This window comes from Seriola dumerili, unplaced genomic scaffold (genome assembly GCF_002260705.1).
Source record: "Seriola dumerili isolate Sdu_G_001 unplaced genomic scaffold, Sdu_1.0 BDQW01002628.1, whole genome shotgun sequence".
NCBI lineage: Eukaryota > Metazoa > Chordata > Actinopteri > Carangiformes > Carangidae > Seriola > Seriola dumerili.
The window spans coordinates 275,124-298,708 of NW_019176883.1; the positions used below are offsets into that span (position 1 = coordinate 275,124).

The 23,585-nt window shown below is 40.9% G+C and overlaps 2 protein-coding genes across 2 annotated transcripts; one reads left to right on the plus strand and one right to left on the minus strand.

Annotated features, from left to right (window-relative positions):
* Positions 1–62: 62 nt before the first annotated feature.
* On the minus strand, positions 63–9,011 carry hmbs (hydroxymethylbilane synthase). The gene is made up of 14 exons (XM_022769289.1): positions 8,853–9,011; positions 7,024–7,077; positions 6,546–6,618; positions 6,120–6,169; positions 5,656–5,711; positions 5,120–5,197; positions 3,703–3,780; positions 3,545–3,620; positions 3,291–3,404; positions 3,157–3,195; positions 2,926–3,045; positions 2,751–2,804; positions 2,400–2,486; positions 63–2,314 (listed from the first exon to the last, which is right to left on the minus strand). Exons 1-14 carry the CDS (start codon positions 8,874–8,876, stop codon positions 2,141–2,143), a joined length of 1,077 nt encoding a protein of 358 aa, XP_022625010.1. The 5' UTR covers positions 8,877–9,011; the 3' UTR covers positions 63–2,140.
* A 1,973-nt stretch (positions 9,012–10,984) lies between these two features.
* arcn1 (archain 1) lies at positions 10,985–21,056 on the plus strand. Its single transcript, XM_022769288.1, has 10 exons — positions 10,985–11,153; positions 12,372–12,635; positions 16,081–16,260; positions 16,527–16,732; positions 16,854–17,015; positions 17,545–17,710; positions 17,826–17,973; positions 18,099–18,207; positions 18,578–18,782; positions 19,900–21,056. The coding sequence occupies exons 1-10, from the start codon at positions 11,151–11,153 to the stop codon at positions 19,987–19,989; spliced, it is 1,533 nt and encodes a 510-aa protein (XP_022625009.1). The 5' UTR covers positions 10,985–11,150; the 3' UTR covers positions 19,990–21,056.
* Positions 21,057–23,585: the final 2,529 nt, after the last annotated feature.

Below are 23,585 nucleotides of genomic sequence, written 5' to 3' on the forward strand. Positions count from 1 at the left end.
ATTTTGGTCTCATCTGATTTCTGATCAATAAAGACTCAAAGACTCAACAGGTACAACACACATACGTTTATTGACATTTGTTCCATGACATCGGAGTTTGTAATTTGACCTGACCTTCACAGGTTCTGTAACAAAGAATCTAAATAGAGAAACACTATGTTAACTCATACAGAAATTAAAGCTGAAATACAAATATGGCAAATGTTACCTCACATTGTCTCAGGAGGTTTAAGAGGTTTAAATTAAGTATAATACACAATAAAGAGCTATAAAATAAAAACACACTGGCTGTACAGTGGGTTTACTGATGATACACTGTGATTTCCAAAGAACAGACAGTTTTATTTAAGGCAGACACAGTTCACATGTACTGAGGTGGCACTTTGATAGAAACTATAGAAAGACAAATGGCATTTCAGACATACGTTTAATTCATTAGGCAACTTATTATAAAGGTCAACAAGTTTGAAAATCTATTGCTTTTGGAAACACTTAAGTTGTGATATGTGGAGTACAGCATCTTTACATTACAGCAAATGGTTTTCATTTGTTTTTCTTCCACTAATTATAGAGAGAACCTGCTAAAATCTTGAACAGTGCATTCACCAAAGATCTTGTAGTTATGAAGATACAGGTTCAATATTTGAGTTTTATGATTATTAATTATCAGCATGAGATTCTAAGTCAAAATTACAGGAGCCATAATTATGAGAGAAGGCTTCTAATTTGTGTTTGGTGAATTTAACGTGATTACAGCACAACATAGTGCCATCAGCATGAATGAGTCTATAACGGCCATTTACTCAAGATGTAAATCAGTGTACAGAGTGTGGCAATACAGCTGTAAAATACTGTTATGGTTTAAAGTAATTATCTGTATTATTTTCAGTTAGATAGGGTTTGTTCTGCTGCTTTCTGAGTCGCAAAATCAGCAGCAATTTGAACATGAAAGCCTCTTCTTCACCTTTTTAAAAAGTCCATCACACGACTGTATAACCACAACTGTAGCATTTACACTTTATTTAAAACTCATCAGCTGACGGTTGATGCCCAGCGTGGTGCTGCAGGACACATCAGCAAAGCATCAACAGAACAAACTGCCCAGTGCACTTTTTTAAAAATCAGAGCAGAAAGCTGAACAGCAGACGCCGCGGGTCGATAGCTCCAGTGTTAAACAAGTGTTCTCCAGTCGTTTAGTGAAACTCTCAGTACAAAGCTGCTCCACAGGTGGAGTAAAACAAACGCTCCCTACAGCTTGTGATCGTGCATATTAAATAAACTCTCCGTCTCTGTAGAAGAGGTAGCTGGTACACTCTTAAACATCAGCTGAAAATGTGACATTCAACATGAGCTTAATAAAGATTCTGCAGAAAATACGCCAACATAATAAAACCAACAAACCAAAGGATAAAGTTGTGATTTGTGAGTTTAGAGCTGATGAATGAATTTACATTTATATTTACATTTGTCAACTTTCACATCTTAATAAGCTCCACTTCACTGCGGCGGCAGCGCACTTGGAAACTCGTCTTTGGTACCATCAAAACTCAGCTTTCCAAAAGAGAAAGCAGCTAAAAGCTACAAGAGGAATTCTGCTTCAACTTCTCCTTTTTTTTTTTTTATCTGCTAAACAATTATTGGACACTGATGAAACATCCTTGAGGAAAAAATATTTGAGAATGCTGAATTTTAGTGGCATACCATTTACTGAGACACAGATGCGCTTTAAAAAAAACAAAAACAAAAAGGGTTTCACCATGAGGATATCAGCCAGCGACGGCGCTCTAAGTGCTGACGACAGCGTTTAAAGGCCATTTTGTGTTTCCCACTGATAATCCCAGTAAGGCTGTTTCTACACAGCTCAGGAGCTGGTTCCATGAGGTAAGAGCAGGCGGGAACCAGGACCAGGAGAGCTGCAGTGATTCTGAAGCAGCTGATAATGACGGTCAGCTGAGCAGCGTTGAACCAGACTGAGCACAACATTGGTCCAAGAAGCGTTTGAAATCCTCAACCACCTCTGTGCTGTTGACTGAGCTCACCAAATGTGTAATATAACATGAAAAAAAAAAGGCAAGTTTTTACTTGACGCAAGGCCAAGACCTCTGTAGCCCCGCCCCCCGCCCCCCCCGGCAGAGCAGGATTATCTGGCGTCGTTGAGCTGCCTGGCCACCGTCAGGATCTCCTTGGCTCCTTTGCTCAGCAGTAAGTTGGCCAGGTCGACCCCCAGCCGCTCAGCTCTGTCCTGGGCTTCACCCGAGATCTTGCTGGCTGTGACTCCCACTCTCTGGACAGGCTCGTCCACCTGCTCTAAGCTCTGACACACAGAAACGCTTCATCAATCATGACGGAAAACAAGACGACGTCACACTCATTACTTGTTCCGTTCAGCCTCTTTGTACCTTGTCATCAGCAGCAATGCTGGTCTGCATGGTCTCCTTCAGGCTGTCGGATCCGTCCAGGCTGTACACGGCGCCCGTCAGGTAGAGCTGAGAAAACACAACAACAAACTCTCATGAGCCCATTCAGCTCTCACAAGTGACATCACCTGAGGACATTTATCAGACTTCCCTCTGGAGCCGTGAAAAGACTTTACACAGCTTCAGTAGTAGTAGTTCTCCCCAACACATAAACAGACTTTGATGAGTGAAATCAGTGACGTTCTGACTGAAAATGATGTCATTGGTCAGATATGTCACTCACTACTGATTGGTTAAGGTAAAAACACACTTGTCTCTACCTGGCATTCTTACCTGGGTGTCTTTCACTTCAGTGTGGACAGCCACAGGAACGCTGCACCCACCCTCCTGCAACAGACGAGATGTTCAGTTCAATACACTAGGGAAATTAGTTAGTTAGTTAGTTAGAGTGTGTGTGTGTGTGTGTGTGTGTGTGTGTGTGTGTGTGTGTGTGTACGTGTGTGTGTACCAGTTGTCTGAGGAAGGCTCTCTCAGCTATGCAGCGCAGCACGGTTTCAGAGTCATGGAGGACGGACACCATCTCCAGGATGTCTGCATCTCTGGCCCGAACCTCCACTGCCAGAGCCCCCTGATGAAAAACACACACGTATGAATGTCAGGTGTTATTATTATCATAATTGATTATCAATTATCCTCTTCTTCTATGCATGAGTCATATGTTGCATCTCACTGTTCTGACCTGTCCAACAGCGTACATGCAGTCTTCAGGCTCCAGGATCTACCGATGGAAAAACAAGATGAGACAGTTTGACTCCGTGTCCCTCAGAGAGACTTGGACTTCACACAGAGGACTTGATATGAGCAGAACTGTACCTGGCTGATCCGGTTCTCCCAGCCCATTCTCCTGAGGCCGGCAGCAGCCAGGATGATGGCGGCGTAGTCCGCCTTCTCATCCAGCTTCTTCAGACGAGTGTTCAGGTTCCCACGCTGCAGACGACAGTTAAGGACAGAAACAAATATCCTCTCTGGCTCGACAACCTCCTCCACCCCCCACCACCCTCATGAGGAACAAAATAACCCCCGTCTTATTATCAGATATTATCATGTTCACAGAGCTGAAAGGATACAATATCCTTGAACTCCAGGTGTGGGAATCTCTTCTTCAGCTGAGCAGCGCGGCGCAGCGAGCTGGTGCCGATCACGCTGCACAAAACACACAGTGTGAAGTCAGGTGTGATGTGACTGAAGACAAACACAACCAGTCAGATGATCCACTGCACCGTACCTGTTCTCCGGCAGAGTGTCCAGAGTTTTCCCTGTGTTTTTTGGATGTAGGACCACGGCATCGTGGGGGTTTTCTCTCCTAAAAAGGACAGTGAGTGGTTACAGCTGGTCAGTGAGATTACACAACAAATACTACAGCGATCTGCAGAATGGACAATGAGCAACATTTGACTCGCACTGAGTGCCAATATGGACCAATAGGAACTGTTCCAACAAAGGAAGAGCTTATGTCCCAAACACAGCCTCACTATCTCCTCCACTGCGCTTCAGCGACAGCGGCTGTAATAAACAATAAAGGCCTCATGATATGGTTTGACAATATGTTCTCAATCAGGCTGGGACTTTGTCTTCCTCTGTTTCCTGTCCCCTGAACGCCTCGCCTTCCCACTGATGTAAATACATTTCTGAAAACAAAATGGTTGAAAACTCTATTTAAAATAGAGACAACTAAATGAAGAAATTAGTTTTCTTATAAATGGATCCGTCTCCTCCCTTAAATTTTATTCATTAGATTTTTAAAATATTTTTTAAATATGATTTAATTTAATCTAATAGTTTACAACATTGTTTACTTGCTGGCAGTCTTTGTTTTCCCTGCATTTCCTGGCTGCCACTAACTGCTGACTAAAACAACTGTTATATCACTTCATGTCTTTAGTTTGAGGCAGTGGCGGCCTGAAGGTTTGGGGAACAAGTTTCAAAGGTCGCCGGTTCGAATCCCTGGACTGGCAGGATTAAATCTGGGTGAGAAAAGTGAAACAGCAGCATTTCTCCAACCTTCATCAACACCACTGTGGTGCCCTTGAGATAAGACTGCAACACAACTGGACGCATTAAAGAGAGACACGACCACAGCTCCCACTCAGGAACGTAATAGCTTGTTAGAGCAGCTTACTAATTGTGTTTCCAGGCTAAACAGGGCTGTGATCTTCTCCAGTCAGTGGCGCATCAGGTTATTTAACAGCATGTCTCCCGGCAACACCTTCAGATGTCAGTTCCACTGCCATGGAAACCCCCACCAAGAGACACTTTTACCTCAAATATGTCCAAAAATGGTTCTATCCTTTTTGAAAAATGGAAATTTAGCTCATTAGCTGTATTGACATTATAGTTTTCTTTCAAAAAATTGAGGAGAATCCAGATTTCTGTTGGACTTTAAAAGGAAATTAGCCTAGGAGCTAAAACTGTTTGTCAAAATGGTGCCGTGTCAGCCTGTGGCAATGTCAGCTGCTTCTGTTTTGCAACATCCTCCATCTTGAAACTGTTAAAAATAGAATTAATGGAACTAATTCTACTAATTCTCAGGTCATAGGCTGGAAAAGTGACTTTAAAACACAGCCTGACGGCCTGACACCCTGACACCCTGACGCCCTGACACCCTGACGCCCTGACGCCCTGACTCGTGTGAGCGCACTTACTTCAGCACAGCTCCTATAGTGAATCCTGGAGGCAGAGTGGTGGGAAGATCTTTCAGCGAGTGAACGACCAGATCGACCCTGCAGGACACAGAGGAGCACAGTCATGTTTACATGCTCCTTTTATGTTTCATGGTACAATACAGCCATTCAGTGGTGAACCTTATGTTACATCTTCAAGGCAGCGACAGAACAGAGACACCTGCAACATCTGAGGCTGCAGCAGAAATCAAAGGGTTCCCCTCTGCATGGATTCAGTCTGATGGTGTTATATATGGGATAAATGGCCAGTTGAATGATGCCGACTTGGCTGATATCAGTATTTTATTATAGTCTAAGTCATGCAGTCAGTGTTATTCATGCTGCTTTTTGTCATTTTAACTGTAGAATAAATTCACAAATGAACTGTGATGTGCAGCTACAGCACAGAAGTATCAGTCTTAGTTAAAGAGTTAAACGCCAACAGTCGGTGTCTGCTGATGAAACAATGCAGTGGAGACAGGGTGGTGTCAGCCACAGATGACACCGGTCACACTCACTCGTTCCTCTCCAGAGCGTTCTCCAGCTCTTTGGTGAACAAACTCTTCTCTCCAATCTGCATTAAAAAAAAACAAAAAAAACAAACAGTTACATTCTGGTACAATTCTTCTTTAAATCGATCTGTTGCAGATAAAATAAGACATTTCCAAGCAGGATAAATGCACCATATGAAGCCCATATATCAGGTATCAAATCAGAAATTATTCTGTAATGAATTTTCTTTCTATTGCTGATGTTGGTCTGTTATAATGAAGTCTCTGCTTTGTGTCCATTAACAGAGAATGAACTGGCAAATGTTTTGACTGATTAATAGTATAGTTAATTAATAGTATAATAACTGATTAATAGTTTGATTCACTTTTCAACCAGGTTTGAGTGGCCTTCAAAATAAAACTAAAGTAAAACTAAAATTTGTCCCGTAATATATATAGTAATTTTGAATACTCATTTAAACAAGCTTCACCTTTGATAAAGCTGTGTCAAGGATTTTGTCTCCTGTCGTTGTCATGCCAACTGAAAGACAGAAGATAGAGAGGTTCAATAAAAGCACAAACAACAGCGAAAACACCAAGAACAAGTCAGAAATGGAGCCACACATCTGCACTACGTTTCAGTGGATCATTAAGTCATTGCTTTTGTAAAGTAGTGTCTGCAAGACCATAACTGGTTTTTGATTAGTGTGTGTTCAAGACAAAAAAACTGTGTAAATGCCATAAAAATGATTTTACAGCATTTTTTTTTTTTACATTTATAGAGTTTATAATTAATCAAATCGTCAAAGCAAAAATGCCTCTGTGACGCTAAGAAATTTGTGACACAGCTACAAATGAACAGTACATTTTCTGTTACGATATCTTCACAAAAACTGAAAGTTTGGGACAATTCTCACTTATTTCCAAGTGGAGGTCAGGGTACAGTTGTTTCAGCTTCTCCGCCACACTGTCCGTCTGGATGCACGCCAGCTGGGACAGAAGAGCACAGCAGCAACTGACTTTAGCTGGATCGTATTCATACTTGTAAAAAGAGTGTTAAACACTCATCCACAGAGTCAGTGACAATCAAATCAGTGAGGAGCAGTTATCTTAAGGAGACATTGTTGAGTCAGAGCCATCTTATCTCTGCAGAAGAGCTGCAGACGTCTTTCTCTGCTGTATCTAAACCAGCGTGGAGGAACGGTGCTTTAGATAACTCACAATTAACTGACACATTGAGACTCTGCGTGAGTTATCTTCACATTGAAATTATAGTTAAAACCAAAATCAAAGCCAAAAATATAAATGATCCGAAGGTCATCTGCTCTGAATGCTTATAAAGTTAATGAACATAATTGAATTAAAGCTCAGAAATGAATGAATACAGGACTTTACCTGGCTTTTGCGGGTTCCGATCCGGATGACCCGACTAACCTTGCCGTTCCCATCCTGCAGAGGTAAAAAGAGAAGTTAATAAACTCACTTTCTGCAGAGCCTCCAGCTGAGTTACCGCTGCTCATTTACAACCACATCCAGCATTTTCTCTGCCCGCCTCACCCTGATGTACTTGTAAGGTCCATCCTCCATAATTCTGAGTCCACACTAGTGTCTGCACTGTAGAGGCTATTGTGTCCGCTGTGTGGCTGGGACTGCCTGCTGTGTGCTGGTAAGGAGCTGTGCTGAGGTCATATAGCCTCTAGATACTGAACAGTGGTCTTTTTTACCGGACACCACCCCCACTCCTTCAGGACCTCCACCCCAAGATATCTCTGGTTCCAAAAGATAAGTGTGCCAATTCATTGAGTCCGTTATAAAAGGCAGGGAGGGGCAGCTTAGGAGGGTCCTGGGTATAAGGTGTGGTCATACAACAGACAGTGTGTGTGGAGACTTTTCTTTTCTGACACTCTTTATTTTCTGAATGGTCAGCTGCCAACAGCAGAGCTGCTACTGATCAGAAAATAACAATACTCTGAATTAATGAAAACTTAAATCACAATTCTCATTGCTGATATTTGTAATTTGAATTTCTATTCTAAATATTCCTCTGTGTATGAAATGAGGTAATATATCTTTAACACTATGTGCTGATATCGTCTTAAAAAACTGTACACTCTACGTGAATTATTCTTATATTAAAAACTGGTTATGAAGAACTGATAATGTTTTATCAAAGATGTCATTAGCCACTTTTATTTAGTTGGCTAAGCCTGGTAAGAGAGGATGGAGGCATGTGATTAGCTTAAGGTTGAATAGGCAGGGATTGGGGGGAAATCACATTATTATAAAAAATTATATTACATAGGAAATACAAGCGTGTCACTGGGAAATACACCAATAGGAAATACTAGCTCTTTGGAAATTTTGCAATGGGAAATAGAAGACTCCATATAAACCATGATACTGAAAATACTGAAATAACATTTCATAACTGTGAGTTTAGTTTTAATAGTTTATTAAAATATTTGACAATTTACATTTTTTTTCACAATGTTCTGTATTTATAAAATATGTTATTATTTATGACTCAATTTTTTTTAATTTTCTTCATGTGCTATCATGGATTTTCACAGACATGAAGTCATCCTGTCACTAAAGCTGTTTGAAGCTGCATTTTTAATTGTTATCTTCTGCTTGTCAATAAACTACACTCAAAAATCTACTACTTTAACGTTACCTAGCAAAGCACCAGGTTAAATCATAAATTTGAATGTTTTTACAGAAACTCTGATGTGCACACCTGCATTCAGCATCAGTGAAATAGAGCAAATAGGACTTAATTAGCTAAAATTGACAACATAAAAAGGTGCTTCCCACGTTACTAGCATTACACGAAGTTGGTAAAAGTAGAATTAAAGGGTGTAAAAGGAGCTAAAATAGCAAGTATTCCTGGTTGATTTCTAAGCCGAATGTCAATGTGACGTCACTTTTTCAAAAGTAAACCCACATTTTTCAAGACGTCATTAGCTAAAATATCAGTTAAGTCATCTACAAACCTGAATAAAATAGTACAAAATCAAAGCTAACAAACTAGCTCCTATCTGTCAACAGCTCCCCGCCTACTTTTCACCGTCCAATGGGAAGCCGAATACCAAAACAGACGTTAACATTAGCCAATCACCGCGCTCCAAAAGCCGGCACATACGGAAATGGCGGTCCCCATCAGAAAGAGCAGTGACTGCTTCATGCATGGTGCTAACGACCGGGTCAATTGAAGGAAATCCTACCGGAGATTTTTGCTCCTCCGTCATATCGATGATCCGCTTTACTCCGCCGATGTTATTGGAATCAACAGCGCGTTTTCCTGGATAGTAAATCCATTAAAAAATTATGAAATCCTTGGAAACAGTCAGAGCTGTCCTCTCCCTCAGCTCCCATATGAATGAATCAATGCGGAACCTCGTGATGTCATTGGACTGGTTAGAGGTCATTTCCTTGTTCCGTCTACCAGTTTCCTCTTGCGGAGAGTGTGATCGAAGTGCATGGATAACGAAGTCACGGTCAAATCAAAATATTGGTCGAATGTGTGTTTCGCATTTTTCTGTGTTAGTCCCAAAAAATCCTCATTATATGTGAACACAGTTTACTGACTCAAAATCAGAACTGCTGTTATATACTTACAATCAAAAGGAACATTTTAAAGCTTTACTTGTGTGACTTTTTTTTATTGTGACCTGATGATGTGGCCATGGTAAATACTACCGGTATTTTAACTTGTATATCAAGTGCCACATCTACCTAACTGTATGATAATGAGAATATAATGCCATAAGGGAGGATTAAGGAGGCAATCTGTGAGTGAGAGTAACACTAAATACAGCTGGCCCACATATTTGTGGCTTTCTTAAATACATTAGGGAAAGGACCATTGAACTGTGTTGACACCTCCACCTCTTAATGAATAAATAGAGCTGACAGTGTGGCTCCACATCTTCCACACACAGTTTAACTGATGACACCTGGTGACCAAAATAAGTTACTGCAACACCATGAATTCTGTAGTTCTATAGTGGAGTGGATAGATAGATAGATAGATGATAGATACTTTATTTATTTATAGGTAATATCTCAACATGTGGCACTATCAATTTAGACAAGTCAAAATTTGCTATTATAGTTTTCAGTATTATAAGAGCCATGGTTAGATTAACCAGCTACGGGTCGCTCATTGGTAGGCCCCCAAAGTGTAGGCCTTTGGTGTTACTAAAAACATGAACAATGGCTTTGCCCCTTTCAAGTGTTCCAGTGAGCCATGATAGTGTGTCAATTAGAATAATAAAAACACAGATAATAAAGGCCTGAAGACTACATTTTGTCACACAGACCCTCTTCAAGACAGGGCCCCACAGGTAGTAAACCAGAACCCACCTTAGAGCCCTCAAGTCAGTTGATATCGTGCTTCAGTTGAACAAAGCAGTTATAACATAACTAGTTAAAACTAATAGTTTGTTGATCTTTGTAGTTTATAGAGCAATGAAATACTCAATAGTCCAGAAACTGAGTGGATCTTAGAAGTTCTGATTTTTTAAAAATATATTTTATTATAACTGTTGAACACACAGTGACAGTTTTTGCTGTGTGATAATTGTAACATACTTTTTCATGAAAAACACATTCAGGCTTATTATTGTTTTATATGCTGTATGTAAATCCACAGTGTATTTATTGTTTTGCATGTTTATCATTTTATCAGTAGCAGTGCAGCCCACAATTCCCAGCATATAATAAATCCCAAATAAAAAATGAAAAATTTTACATGTACATTTATTCATGTGGCTGAGACTTTGGTTCAAATTGATGTAAAACTGAGGTACAACCCAAGCTGCAGTCAGTGGAGGAGCAGCCATTTTAAAATTGCACCATGGTATATTTTAAAATAACATTAATAATAATAATATATATTTTAAAAAAAAGCATAACTACAGTAGAGACTTATTAGGTAACCCCATGTGATAAGATTATTCGTGAAGAAATTAATTAAAAACTTTAAAACACTGTAATCTAAGGGCACATACATGTTGTGTTTTTTTAAAACGTGACATGTTATTTAAAAAAAAAAAAAAAAGTTTGAAAGTTTTAATGATTTCTATAAATAATGGCCGTTGTCAACAATGATATATACACATCAGTGTGGCAGATCTTAAAATATTTCAGTATCTCGTATCACCATCGCTTATTCGGTTCATAGATTAAAGGTAAATGGAGCCCGTAAGTCGTTGCCACTACCTGGGAAATCTAAACAGGAGGAAGAAACGCCCGTGGAAGCAGCTGTAGTAACTTATTTATGCAACAAGGCCAACATTTTGGGGCCCACGTCATTGGTTTCCACGGTGGGCTGATCTGGCGCTGCTCTTCCGGTGGAGACGTGGCTCTGTACTGCTGCCATATTGACGCTAGCTAGCTAACAATCATACAACTTGAAGTCAGCTGCACATTCGCACCTTGTTATTCCAGAGTGACTCGAAACCCCCCTAAGCAGGAAACACGAGACACTGAAGATCGTCGTACCATAGAGAGAGACCAAAATGGTGAGTGACAGTCGAAAATCGTGATATTTTCCTGCCTTTTATCGGGCCTTGCAATTATCATAACATTGGCTAATCTGGCAAATAGCTAAAGCTAGTTGGGTACCAGTTAGCTAGCCTCTCCAGGAGCGAAATAAGCTAATACAAACGTTTCTGTCCGTTATGTAGACAGCGTCAACGTTATATTTACTTGCTAAAAATAAACAAATTAACCGTTGTTTCATTATAAAGAGCCAAATTTTACGTGAATAGGCGGCACTGAATGTGCAGATACTGCTGACGTTAACTAGCTTTACAAGCTAGCGCTAGTGTTAGCTCCTGTCACTAGCCGGATCTGAGCTAACGTTACCTGCTGTCAGCTTGTCCTCAGCCAGACAAGACTGGATACCGGTGCTTAAACTAACCATAAGCATGTGTACATTTGTATTATCACTATGGTTAACTAGGTGGGACAATTTGTTTTCTAGATTATCAACGGTTACCACAGCTGTTGCTTGTCCATATCAAGTTGAGATACATTGCACTCGGGGGTCTTTTCATTTCCAGCTTCAGCCATTGTCAACGTGGAATGAATGCAGCTCTTTCATTCATTGGCCAGCGTGAAATAAAGTATCATTAATAGTGAACTTACTTGGATTAAGATAAATCAACACTTATGTGTAAGTTAATTTACTGCTATGGAAGCGTATTGTTCCTGTCCACGATCGCTGCCGTTGTGTCTGCCCTGATGGGAACGTTTCACCAAACACCGTTCAAAATTTTGTCAATTCAAAGTTGCTTGTACTTCGTGGCAGACACAAAGACAACATTAAAACTACGGGACATCTGCTGGATCGCTCCTCAGCGCTGTTAAATTCGGCATATATGTTGTCTCTGCTGCAGGAAGTATTCCAGTAAAACGTCAACCATTATCAGCCATTCCTGCAGACTTTATTACACAAAACGAACCATAGTAGGAGAATTTACAACTTTACAAGCTGCAATACTATTGGAATAGGTAGTTCTGAGTGAGTGGTGAGTATGCCGAATTTACACATACACCTGTACACACTAATGTGTGTGTTGTGGATGAATGATGACATTTCATTGTACATAATTAAGCTCCTGTTGACCTATTATTTACTTTTGAGTTTTGGAAACAGTTGCATACTCAAATTGTGAATGTGTTATAACTGAAGGATTGAAGGCACAATAATATTCACGATGTCTTTTCACCTGCAGGTGCTGTTGGCAGCGGCGGTGTGCACCAAGGCCGGAAAGGCCATTGTATCGCGGCAGTTTGTGGAAATGACCCGGACGCGTATCGAGGGTCTCCTGGCTGCATTTCCTAAACTGATGAACACGGGGAAGCAGCACACCTTTGTCGAAACAGACAGTGTTCGCTATGTGTACCAGCCCCTTGAGAAACTCTACATGGTCCTCATCACCACCAAGAACAGCAACATCCTGGAGGACCTGGAGACACTCAGACTCTTCTCCCGTGTGGTAAGAAATGATGGAGTTAACTTTCTGTTTCTGTCTATGCCTGTACATTACATCAGAGGTTTAGCCTTTTTTTTCCTTAAATCAACATAAATGAAGATCTCAGGGATTAAAGTTTCCTGTCGCTATGACTGATTTCTGTCAATTGGATATAAGGGAAGTCATGTATGAGATCAGTGTGGCTCCACAGGGAAAAAAGGTGAGGGGAGGGGCCCTATGGGCTTGCTATGTAAGTGGCATAGGGCCCCACAAATTATGCAAGGCTCTCTCTAGCCCTCAAGTCAAAGTGGGTGTCAATGTTTGTTTATAATTTCCATGAAGTGGAACTATCCTTCTGGTCACAAAAAAAGATTAAAAAAAATGCCATGGAACAGGTAAATTACAGTAACGTATGATGTGCATCTGTCTGTAGTCTGTCTGTCTCGATAACCGAGCTCAGCAGAGCGTGTCTTGGTCTGTCTGTGTCTTGCTCACCAGCCACTTCCAGGGCTGTTGTGTGACTTTGTGGCTGACAAAAGTGAATGTGAAATGAAACTATAGTGGAACTAATTATTACATTTGATAAACACCAACGGGCCCCAGCGTTTATAAACTGCAGCTCAGAAAAGATAACTGCGTCACACGCGATCATGTGCACCAAATGAAACTCGTGCTTCCCAGCAGCAAACTCTGTGGGGACCAGTCCAGACAATATATGGCGAACATAATAATGATTATCTAGTCTCTCAGTAAAGCTTTAATCACAACTCTGGACTCCTGCAAGATGGAAAGCAATGTATTGACATCAACTATTGAATTTAGCATACCGGGCAATATGCACATCTCTCTGTAAATAATAACCATCAAGTATTTCGCCAAGCTATAGTATAAATAGTATTTTATATTCGAAAATGGTACATAGCTCACAGATGGGAGGGGTTGTGGCCCCTTAGCAGAATTTTGATTAGGGCCCCAGGGAGGTCAGGACCAGCTCATGTGTTACGGGACTTAGAAATCGCGCTACCAGGTGTTTCAGGTTAGCTAACGTGATTTATCAGAGATCAGTAAAACAGTCAAAAATAAATGGGCTTGTCTCTGCTAACCTTGTAGTTCATGGTCCAAAAAAAAATCGAATAGCCAGGTGTGTGTTTATGGTATGTCACGAGAGAATTCAGTATGGCAAATGGCACTGCTTGAACTGTAGCAATGATTGTGTGTGGGGTGGTGCTTAAATCTCATAATTGTCTTGTTTAGCATGTGTCGAGGGCTAAAGGTTTTTTGTTTGTTTGTTTTTTTGCTTTAATCCCTGAGATCTTTTTCACACACTACATACGGTCACTGTGACCTGTCACTAGATGCAGATGTTTCCCTTTGAGTTACAGTACCATGCACTGAAGCAACCTCCAGCCTCTCACTGCTCATTGATGGTATATCTGTTGTAGGTAGATTGATTGTAGACATCCAACAGTATCTGCATTTGAAACCTGAAAACCTAAAATAGACTACAGTCTGCTGTTGTAATTGTCTAATGGAAGTGCGTAGATTCAACCGTTAATGAGGAATATTTTTTAACTTCATATGTAGCTTTGATCATGACACTCATGCTGCAGTGCTCAACAAACACAGACACCTTCCCTTACAAGATTTTAAAAAAGAGAAAACTGTCAGAGACAACTTCACCCTGTGAAGCCATTTAATTAGTAATTAACGTGCTTCAAGCAGATCAGTCCATCAAGTAAATTTCTTGACAACCTGAAGTTATCTTTGCCATGTAACAGCAAACTATTGTGCACTGCCTTCCTCCATTTCCTGACAAACATCAGTACTGCACAAGTAATATGATGACAGCGTTTTCACTTTTCAGACGATTTCATTTCATTTAGTTGATTTTCATTCGAGGTAGAAAGAAAATCAAAATTGTGTGTAGGTTGTATTTGGGTGTTTTGATTAGTAAACCATTGACACCTTTAATTAACACACTGTGGGGAAATGATAGTGAAGTTGGTTCAGTGTTCAATGTTCTCACTTTATCTTGAAAATGGAAGATCTTAAATTACAATCCAAAACGGTAAAAAAAAAGATGTAATAATTAACAGTAGGGATGTCCTGGTCATGTTTTGTTTTTGTTTTTTTCTTTTAATTTTTTGGCCCTGATCCAAGTCATTCAGTATTGGGTGTCTGTCTATCGATCTCACACACTGAAGTAACGCAGCTGCAGATCACACAGCTTATTTTCTATTAGCATTTTGATCCGAATACTGAAGGTCATGGTCCAACAATCTCAAGCTTCAATTATTAATTATTGTTGATATGAATAAAAGTTGAAAAAAAAAAAAAATTAAAGTGAGGTGACGTGATCCACTAGAGAGAAGACGTCTCACTCTGTTGGAATTGTTGGAACTAAAGAAATACTCAGTTCACTCACGGATGTACAGTGGTGTTTCGAGAGTGGAGGTTCTTCCCTCACAAATGATCTTTTAAAAAGTACAGACAGTGATGTAAAGAGACCACACACCCTGACAACAGCTGTGGTTAGTTTATGCCTGTCATGAAGTAACACACAGAATTAACAGGAATTATTTCAACCAGCGAAAGCATCACCGGCTAAAAGTGAGGATCTGCTTTCTTAATGTTTTCTGCACTGCTTTGCTGATGGTTATTACTATCGGAGATCAGCGAGTCTGTGTGTTTTACTAAATTCAGTGTCTGAACTCGGTGTACCCAACGAATATTTCACATTCACACACGCTAATTTTCACTGGTTTATGCAGTGGTATGCTGCACTGTTGAGCCTGTCTGTTTTAAAGGAGAGGAGCTGCAACACTATGAGGCTGAATATAGAATAAAATATGGATTAAACAGCAGAGCACAGTAACGAAAGGATGTGGTTTTAATCAGTCTGTACTGATCCATTAAAATGTCCGCATTAACCCTGGTACCGATCTTTACAATCGGCTCGGGACGTCTCTAATTAAAAGGTAGATTACATTAAGTTAACTTATTATTTAATGTCTGTTACAGTTGCTCAGAGCCTGACGTCCGTATTAATACAAAGAGCTTCAAGCTCTGCTATTAATACTGAACAGCAGCTGCCATTTCTTTATCTGGTTTAGAGTTGCAAGCAAACAGCTTTTCAGAAATAGGTGAAAGGTGCGTTCATGGCCCAAAAATAATCGGAAAACAATGTTCATTAAGTTCAGCAAAAAGGAGCATTCCTTAAAGTCTTACAGTGTTTTATTCCAGATCCAGAATAAAGAATAAACAGTCTCACAGTGTTTAGTTGTTTGTTTTTTCATTCAGGATCAGATGCATCATGGTCAGTGTAGTTGTCAGCTTTAGGCTTTTATATTTCATCATTTTGTGACTTTATAACAGTTCACATCTGTTTTTCACTGCAGGTGTCCCAGATGTTAAAATGTTTGCTCTGGCTCACTTGGTTGACATTCATTTCTCTTCCCCGCCTGTTCAGATCCCAGAGTACTGTCGTGTGCTGGAGGAGAGCGAGATATCGGAGCACTGTTTTGACCTGATCTTCGCCTTCGACGAGATCGTGGCGTTAGGCTACAGGGAGAACGTCAACCTGGCTCAGATCCGCACCTTCACAGAGATGGACTCTCACGAGGAGAAGGTTTTCCGCGCTGTCAGAGAGGTGAGGTCTCACTGTTAAGATAAGTTTATCGGTCACTGTGGGAAAATTGGGTCATTGAAGACACAAAATAAGGGGATACTCAAACAATGTCCATTTGCAAGCATGAATATAGCGACTAGTTTAATCCTGTTACGCAGTTTTATGTATTTATTGGGTAGAAAAATAATGCAAACTTCAAACACCAGTGAAAACGTGTCATTTTCTCAGTGTATTATTAAAAATGTGTAAATGTGTAATTGAAATGTTGCTGTTTTTTAATCACACAGACTCAGGAAAGAGAGGCCAAGGCAGAGATGAGGAGGAAAGCCAAGGAGCTGCAGCAGGCTAGGAGGGACGCTGAGCGCTCTGGAAAGAAGGTGCCAGCTTTCGGCGGCTTCGGCAGCGCGGGCATGACCAGCGTCTCCTCGGGGTCCATCATCACAGACACCATCGTCGAGCCAGAGAAACCCAAGATCACACCCGCTGCAGTCAGGTACGGCTCAGACAAACACACCAATCAGCTGCTTTTGATTTAAACTTTGCTTGCTCTTGTATTGGATTGCGTTACAATGCAATGTGGTACTGAAGAAGCCTCTTGTCTTTTTCTTCTTCAGACCCAGTGGACCCAGTAAGGCTCTGAAACTGGGCGCTAAAGGGAAAGAGGTGGACAACTTTGTCGACAAGCTCAAGTCTGAGGGTGAAACCATCATGCCCTCCACAGGAAAGAGAGGCTCAGATGTTTCAAAGGCTCTGCCACCACCAGTCAACGTGGAGAGGTACAGACACAACATGGTCTATATGATTAATGTTCTGGCATCATTAGAGGTCAACACTTTCCAATCAAGTGAAAATAGAGGGCCAGTTCAAAAATCAAAGATTACTTGATTTAAGGGTGCTTCACTGTAGCAGATGCTTCAACACCCACTCTCATTGTGATAAACTGAAAGTCTGCTCACTAATTAATCTGCAGTGTCGTCAGCCTGATACCTGCAGACAGCTGCTAACTAGCGTTAGCTCCCCAGACCGAAGAAAGTAGAATCCACTCACTGTTCAGTCGACATCATTTCTCCGAGCCAAAGATCATATCTCTTCCACCAACACAGCTCAGATCAAGTTAGGTAGCAGAGTCAGCTAAACATCCTGTGAGCTGTGGCAGGTCTTCATTGGCTGTGTAACTATTTACACAGCAGAGAGAACACACTTCACACCTCGTACAGCCTCGACTCAACCACTTATTCAAAGTAACCACTGAATACACACGACATTATAACACATACGTACTGTTTGGATGTGTTTCCTCTCCAGTGTACATCTGCGTGTGGAGGAGAAGATCTCGCTGACCTGCGGTCGTGACGGCGGCCTACAGAACATGGAGGTGCTGGGCATGGTGACGCTCCGAGTCACGGACGACAAGAACGGACGCATTCGCCTCATTATCAACAACAATGACAACAAAGGACTGCAGCTGCAAGTAGGTCGACACACATCGCACATCACACAGTGACTCTAAAACCTGACACTAAAACAAGCCGTCGCCCTCGTTTCTGGTTTCTGGTTTCATGTTTCCGTGTGTCGTCTCTACTCAGACACATCCCAACGTGGACAAGAAGTTGTTCACAGCGGAGTCGGTGATCGGCCTGAAGAATCCAGAGAAGTCGTTCCCTCTCAACAACGATGTCGGTGTGCTGAAGTGGAGACTACAGACCACAGACGAGTCCCTCATACCTATAACCAGTACGTTCTGACGCACGTGCTTCATCTGGAAACTCATGGAGTAAATCCAGTTTAAAATGATGCTGCTGCTGTTTATTTCATCAGATAATCTGATCTCTGATCTAATCTCCTCATCTACCTCACAGTAAACTGCTGGCCTTCAGAGAGCGGCACCGGCTGTGATGTCAACATTGAATACGAGCTGCAGGAAGAGAGTCTCGAGCTCAACGATGTGGTCATCAGCATCCCTGTACCGTAAGTACACCGACGAGACGCTGCCTGACTCAGGAGCTGTTCCTGCGTCACACTGACTGTTTGTCATTGTTGTTGATATATACTCAGTGTTTTCAGATTTGAGATCTGGTCACCTCGCTAAATTAAGAGTTAAGACACTGGTGAATGTTCTAGTTTTAATCACACCTATACACTATCATAACATTTGAAACATATTATGGGAAGCCGTTAGTTTTATAAACTTAATGGGACGTGGCTGAAACCTCAAAATACACAAAGGACAGAAAGTTGAATCTTGTTTTAAAGGGTTGTACTTTTTCATCGTGAAGAAATAATGCATCCATAACAAAGACATGTGCTGATGTGTGTCTGTCTCCCTGCTGCTCTGCAGATCCGGGGTGGGAGCTCCTGTGATCGGAGATCTGGACGGAGAGTACAAACACGACAGCAGGCGAAACGTCCTGGAGTGGTGCCTACCGGTCATCGATGCCAACAACAAGACCGGGAGCCTGGAGTTCAGCATCGCCGGACAGCCCAACGACTTCTTCCCCATCAATGTGTCCTTTGTGTCCAAGCGCAACTACTGCGACATCCAGGTGGGTGACGGAGCAGACGTCTTACCTGTCGTTGGTTTCTGTGTCAGTCTTTGTGCCTGTGTCTTCATCAACTTCGAGATAGTAATTTCTGAACCTGAATCGTTTGCAACTGCTGGTTAGAAATGAACACATTTTCCTGCTGCAGTGATTAGTTGATTGTTGTTGAATGTTTTTGATTGATCCGGTTTATTTTGAACAAAAAAAAAACAAAATGAAGTATATAAGCAAAAAACATCAACAGACACATCAGAGTCCTAGTAAATAATTCAGATAAAGAAATCCATGCTTGAAAAGGAACAGGAAGAAGTCAGAACTTTTCTAGTCCTGACCCCAGCGGTCCACCATCAGTGTCAGTCAGATCAAACACAAACCACACAACGAGAAGGAGAGCGTCAGAATAAATACGAATCTGAGATTCTACAAACAACAATCCAAGAACAAATCAGTTAGGTTAGGAATAAACAATACATCACAAGTCCGTCCAATATCTGTTAAATATATTCTTATTTTTACAGAGAATCAGCCACAAGAATCCAGTATCCAGTATCTAGTATCTAGTATATATAAATTCTGATGAGCTTTTTTCCAGTTTTTTTTTTTTATCAAATAATGATGAATCATTAAAATACTCCTTAGTTTCAGCCCGTTATCATTATTGCACCTTTGATTATGTTTGAAAGTCCATCAGACTACACCTCCACGTTAACGACGAGCATTTAATGATCGACAATAAAACCTCCAAACAGCGAGGGCCACTTTTTGACAGACGTTTAAATTAAAACACGTCTGTCATTTTTTCTATTTCCATTTCCTCAACAGTGAACTGTGGATCATTGAGGTCTGAAATGACAGAGGGAAGCAAAACACACCTTTTATATAAACTGTCTTTAGTTGTGGAAGTTAACAAGGCTGAGACTCTTTAAGTTTTAAAAGAAAAAAAAGTGGGTCAAATTTAGTTGATGTTCTGTAGAAAAAACTTTTCACGTCATGAGTAAAATGTTGTGGATTGATACTGTGTGAAGCGTAAATATGTGCAGAAACAGTTGTGGTCGCTCCTGATTGTGCTCAGTATTGTTCGTACTTACATGTTAGTAACTGACTTTTTTCTTTTTCCCAGGTTACCAAAGTGACTCACGTAGACGGCGACAGCTCCGTTAGATTCTCTTCAGAAATCTCCTTCCTGGTCGACAAATATGAAATCCTGTAAAAACAAAAAAAAAAGAAAAGAAAAAAGAAAAAAATATTTGAGAAAACGACAAAATTTAAAAGAAAAATCACCAACAAAAAAAAAAAAGTCCAAATCTATGCTACAGAGAAAGATTGAAGATTTCTTGCCTGCCCACCCTGTATACTACTTCAGAGACTGTACATCGACAGGACTGCGTCAGCCCTCTGACGAAGCCTCTTCCTGTGGTGGAGCAGAGCAGCGGTGGTGTATTTATATGTTTGTATGAGAGAGGATCATCTATATATAGAGTTAATTGAACAGGTTAAACAAAAAAACAAAAAAAAACAAACCCACACAAAAAGAAAACTACGCTGATGCTGTTGTGTTCGCCAAGAAGAGCTGTAAAGAACTTCAGACACAGTAGAGGATGACTGCAGGTGGTGGGGGGGGGAGGGGCCACGAGAGGCCGGCATCCATCTCTTCATCAGTAAAACCCTGCCAGGTGGGAGAGAGGGAGAACAGGGACCTGAGGGGCCGCTGTGTCAGTCTCCACTAAGAATGAGCGCCGCTAGTTTAGCATCCTCCACAAACTGTCTCCTTCACACTCACAATGGTTCGTCGATTCTTGAATGGGGTTCTTGCTTTTTCTTTCTTCTTCAGATTTTCTTATCCATAATAACAGCATTGTAGCTGTCTCAATCATTATAAGCCTGTCGCTCTTTAATCGTTAAACTGTTGTGATTTTGCTCTATTGATATCTCACTTCAGATGATTGTTTTTTTTGTTTATTTTTTTCTTTCTTGTGAGAACACTGATTTATTTTATTTTTTTTTTTCAGTTTTTGTAGAAGTAACACATTGGTTCTTCGCTGAAAAGCAAAAATTATGGCTCCTTGCTAAACATATTGTCTGTACTGTCTGCGGTTATCATCAGCAACATTGTCCTTTTTATTTTTAACTTTGGTATTTTTTACTGTTCTGTGCTGTATAATTTGTCATTGTTTACCACTAATCTGGATATTGAAATTTGACAGTGAAGAGCAGGACTTTGTAAGTGATTCTCAGCTGCAGGGCAAAGTTAACCACCAGTAAAAACATTTGACTTTTGCATCTGTTGAATTGTCTTACAATCTTTTTTTTTTTTTTTTTGTAACACAATTGCAACCACTCCACTTTGTTAAAAGGAAATGCCATGTTTCACCCTGGTCCATTTCAGTCCCAACGATCAGCCCCTGAGATACGACAGAATTAAAAAAGGAAAAAGTACTTTGAACGCAGCCCAGAAACAACACACATGCCCCTAATGTGACATCCCACAAGGCCTCTTTTTTTTTTTTTTTCTTTAAGACCGGAGATGGGAGCGGGTGTGTGATGTGTGTTGGTGTGACTGTAGAAGTCCACACACAGTAGCAGAGCGGGGATCACAGCCTGCCTGCCCGACACTCAACCCATTCCCCGCACATCCGAGCTGAGCGGAGCGACTGCTGCTGTTCATCCACCCAGTCATCCTTTACTTACATTCTCGCAGTGCATCGACATGATTATTCTTAATATAACGTTTGTCTTTCATGTACTTGTTTTTTTTTTTTTTTTTTTTTTTTTTTTTTTTTTTTTCATTTGTACTTCAATTCAATTTAGCAATGGCTGTGTGGATATGGGGTTGAAAATGGCTGTTTTGACCATTTTTAACTAAATTACTGAAGGGGAATCTTAACATTCCAGTGTACAATTAGAAAAAAAGACTCTTTAATGGAATAAAATGTATTACTGAAAATGTAAGCCTGACTGCTTTTTTTTAAATTTTTTTTTAAAAATTAAAGTGTTCAAATAGCTTGTCTTAATTAGCGCCAGGAACGTAGCTGGAAATGATCAATCAGAAATATTGCTGTATTACAGTGACGTGGTCTCTGTTGCTCCCAAGGCAGTTTATTTTGTATTTTTCTGGCATTTAGCTCTGGATTGATGACGGAAGAAAACTTCTACAGAGGCGCAACCTCAGGAGAAGCAAACCAGGCAAATGTTTGCCCCCCCCCCAAGAGGAGAAGGGGCCCCCCGATGGCCCCCTGTATTGACACATTTTGCAATGACAGCTATAAACCCCCTTAAACCTCCCATAAAAACACCATACACTGCTGCTGCCCTAACCCCCACACCCACCCCACCCCCAAGTGGGGCCCCTGGTGATGTGCGCAGTAGCTAGTGTCTACTGATTGCCTGCATGTGAGGCGTTCAGGGAACATCTGTAAAATGTAATGTCTACCGATAGCCTGCATATGAACACTGTGTTATCTGTGAATTGTAGCGTCTGCCTGAGTGTGTGTTATTTCTTTAGCTGTACACAGCATGTGTTTCCTGGATCAACTCAGTTTAAATTTAAAAGGGTTTTTCATGTTGTTGTGTCTGATGTGATGACTAATCACTGACACCTTTAAGTCCCTCAGGATGATTCATCGCATCTGCAAAAACACCACAGAGGGTCACAGAGGCCGGACCAAACACGGAGCTGTGAGCCACAGGTTGTTCTCTTCATGTCTGACTCATGTCTGTTCTTTATTGTACTTTCATTCAAGTGCAGGCTCCATTAGTGAAGTGGTGCCAGCTTCATACAGTAGGAACTGTATCCAGAAACACTGAGGATGTGCTGAGGCACAGGGGAGCTTTAAGATAGATATATACTTTATTTATCCCCCAGGGGAAATTCAGGTGTCCAGCAGCTCACTGGTAATAATAATGATAATAATAATAGCTATAATAAATGATAAACAATACAATATTTAGGCTAAATGCTAATGAGCGCATGCTGACATGCTGATGTTTATTGTTAATTTAGCATGAATTGTCCAAAATATTGAACAGAAATCACATTATTCAAGTCAGAGTTCATCGACTGACGCTGTGAACTGAGGAGGATTTTATGAGGTGTGGACATGTTTTATGTGTTTGTTTTTTCAGGAGTTTGGGGTCAAAGGTCAAACAAACAGGTCAAATGTCAAAACAATCCTTATTTCTTTAGTCACATTCACAGTCGTTGTTTTAACCTCGGATGAAAACATTTTACCCTCCAGTGGAAAGGTCAGAGTAACTTCAGACTAGTATAGATATAGAGAGTATAGATATAGAGAGTAAATATAGATATAGAGTATATATAGAAAATATACATATATAGATATCCAGAGTATAGATATAGAATATATATATATAGAGAAAGTATTTATAGATAGAGTATAAATAAAGTATAGATATAGAGGGTATATATAGATAGAGTATACATATATAGATATAGAGGGTATAGATCTTTGCATCAGAGCAGGAGGTTCTGGCTTGTGGAGACTGACTTGGTTTGTGCTCCGTGTTCACAGGTGGATTATGTGACCGAAGAAGCTGAAGATGAGGAGGTGAGTCAGATGTCGAGCGGAGACGCTGCGGCCCAACAGATGGGTGAATGCTGGGAGTTGAGGCGGGGGGGTGGGGATGGGGAGGGTGAGTCTGGGAGGGCAGGAGCAGGGCTTTAAAAGGGTCAGAGGGGGCGAGTTCAAGAGAGCTTACCAGCACCCATATTTGGGCTGTGGGGTGTTGTTGGAGGAGGGGTGGTGGTGGTGGTGGTGGTGGTGGTGGTGGGGGGGGTGTTAATAGCAG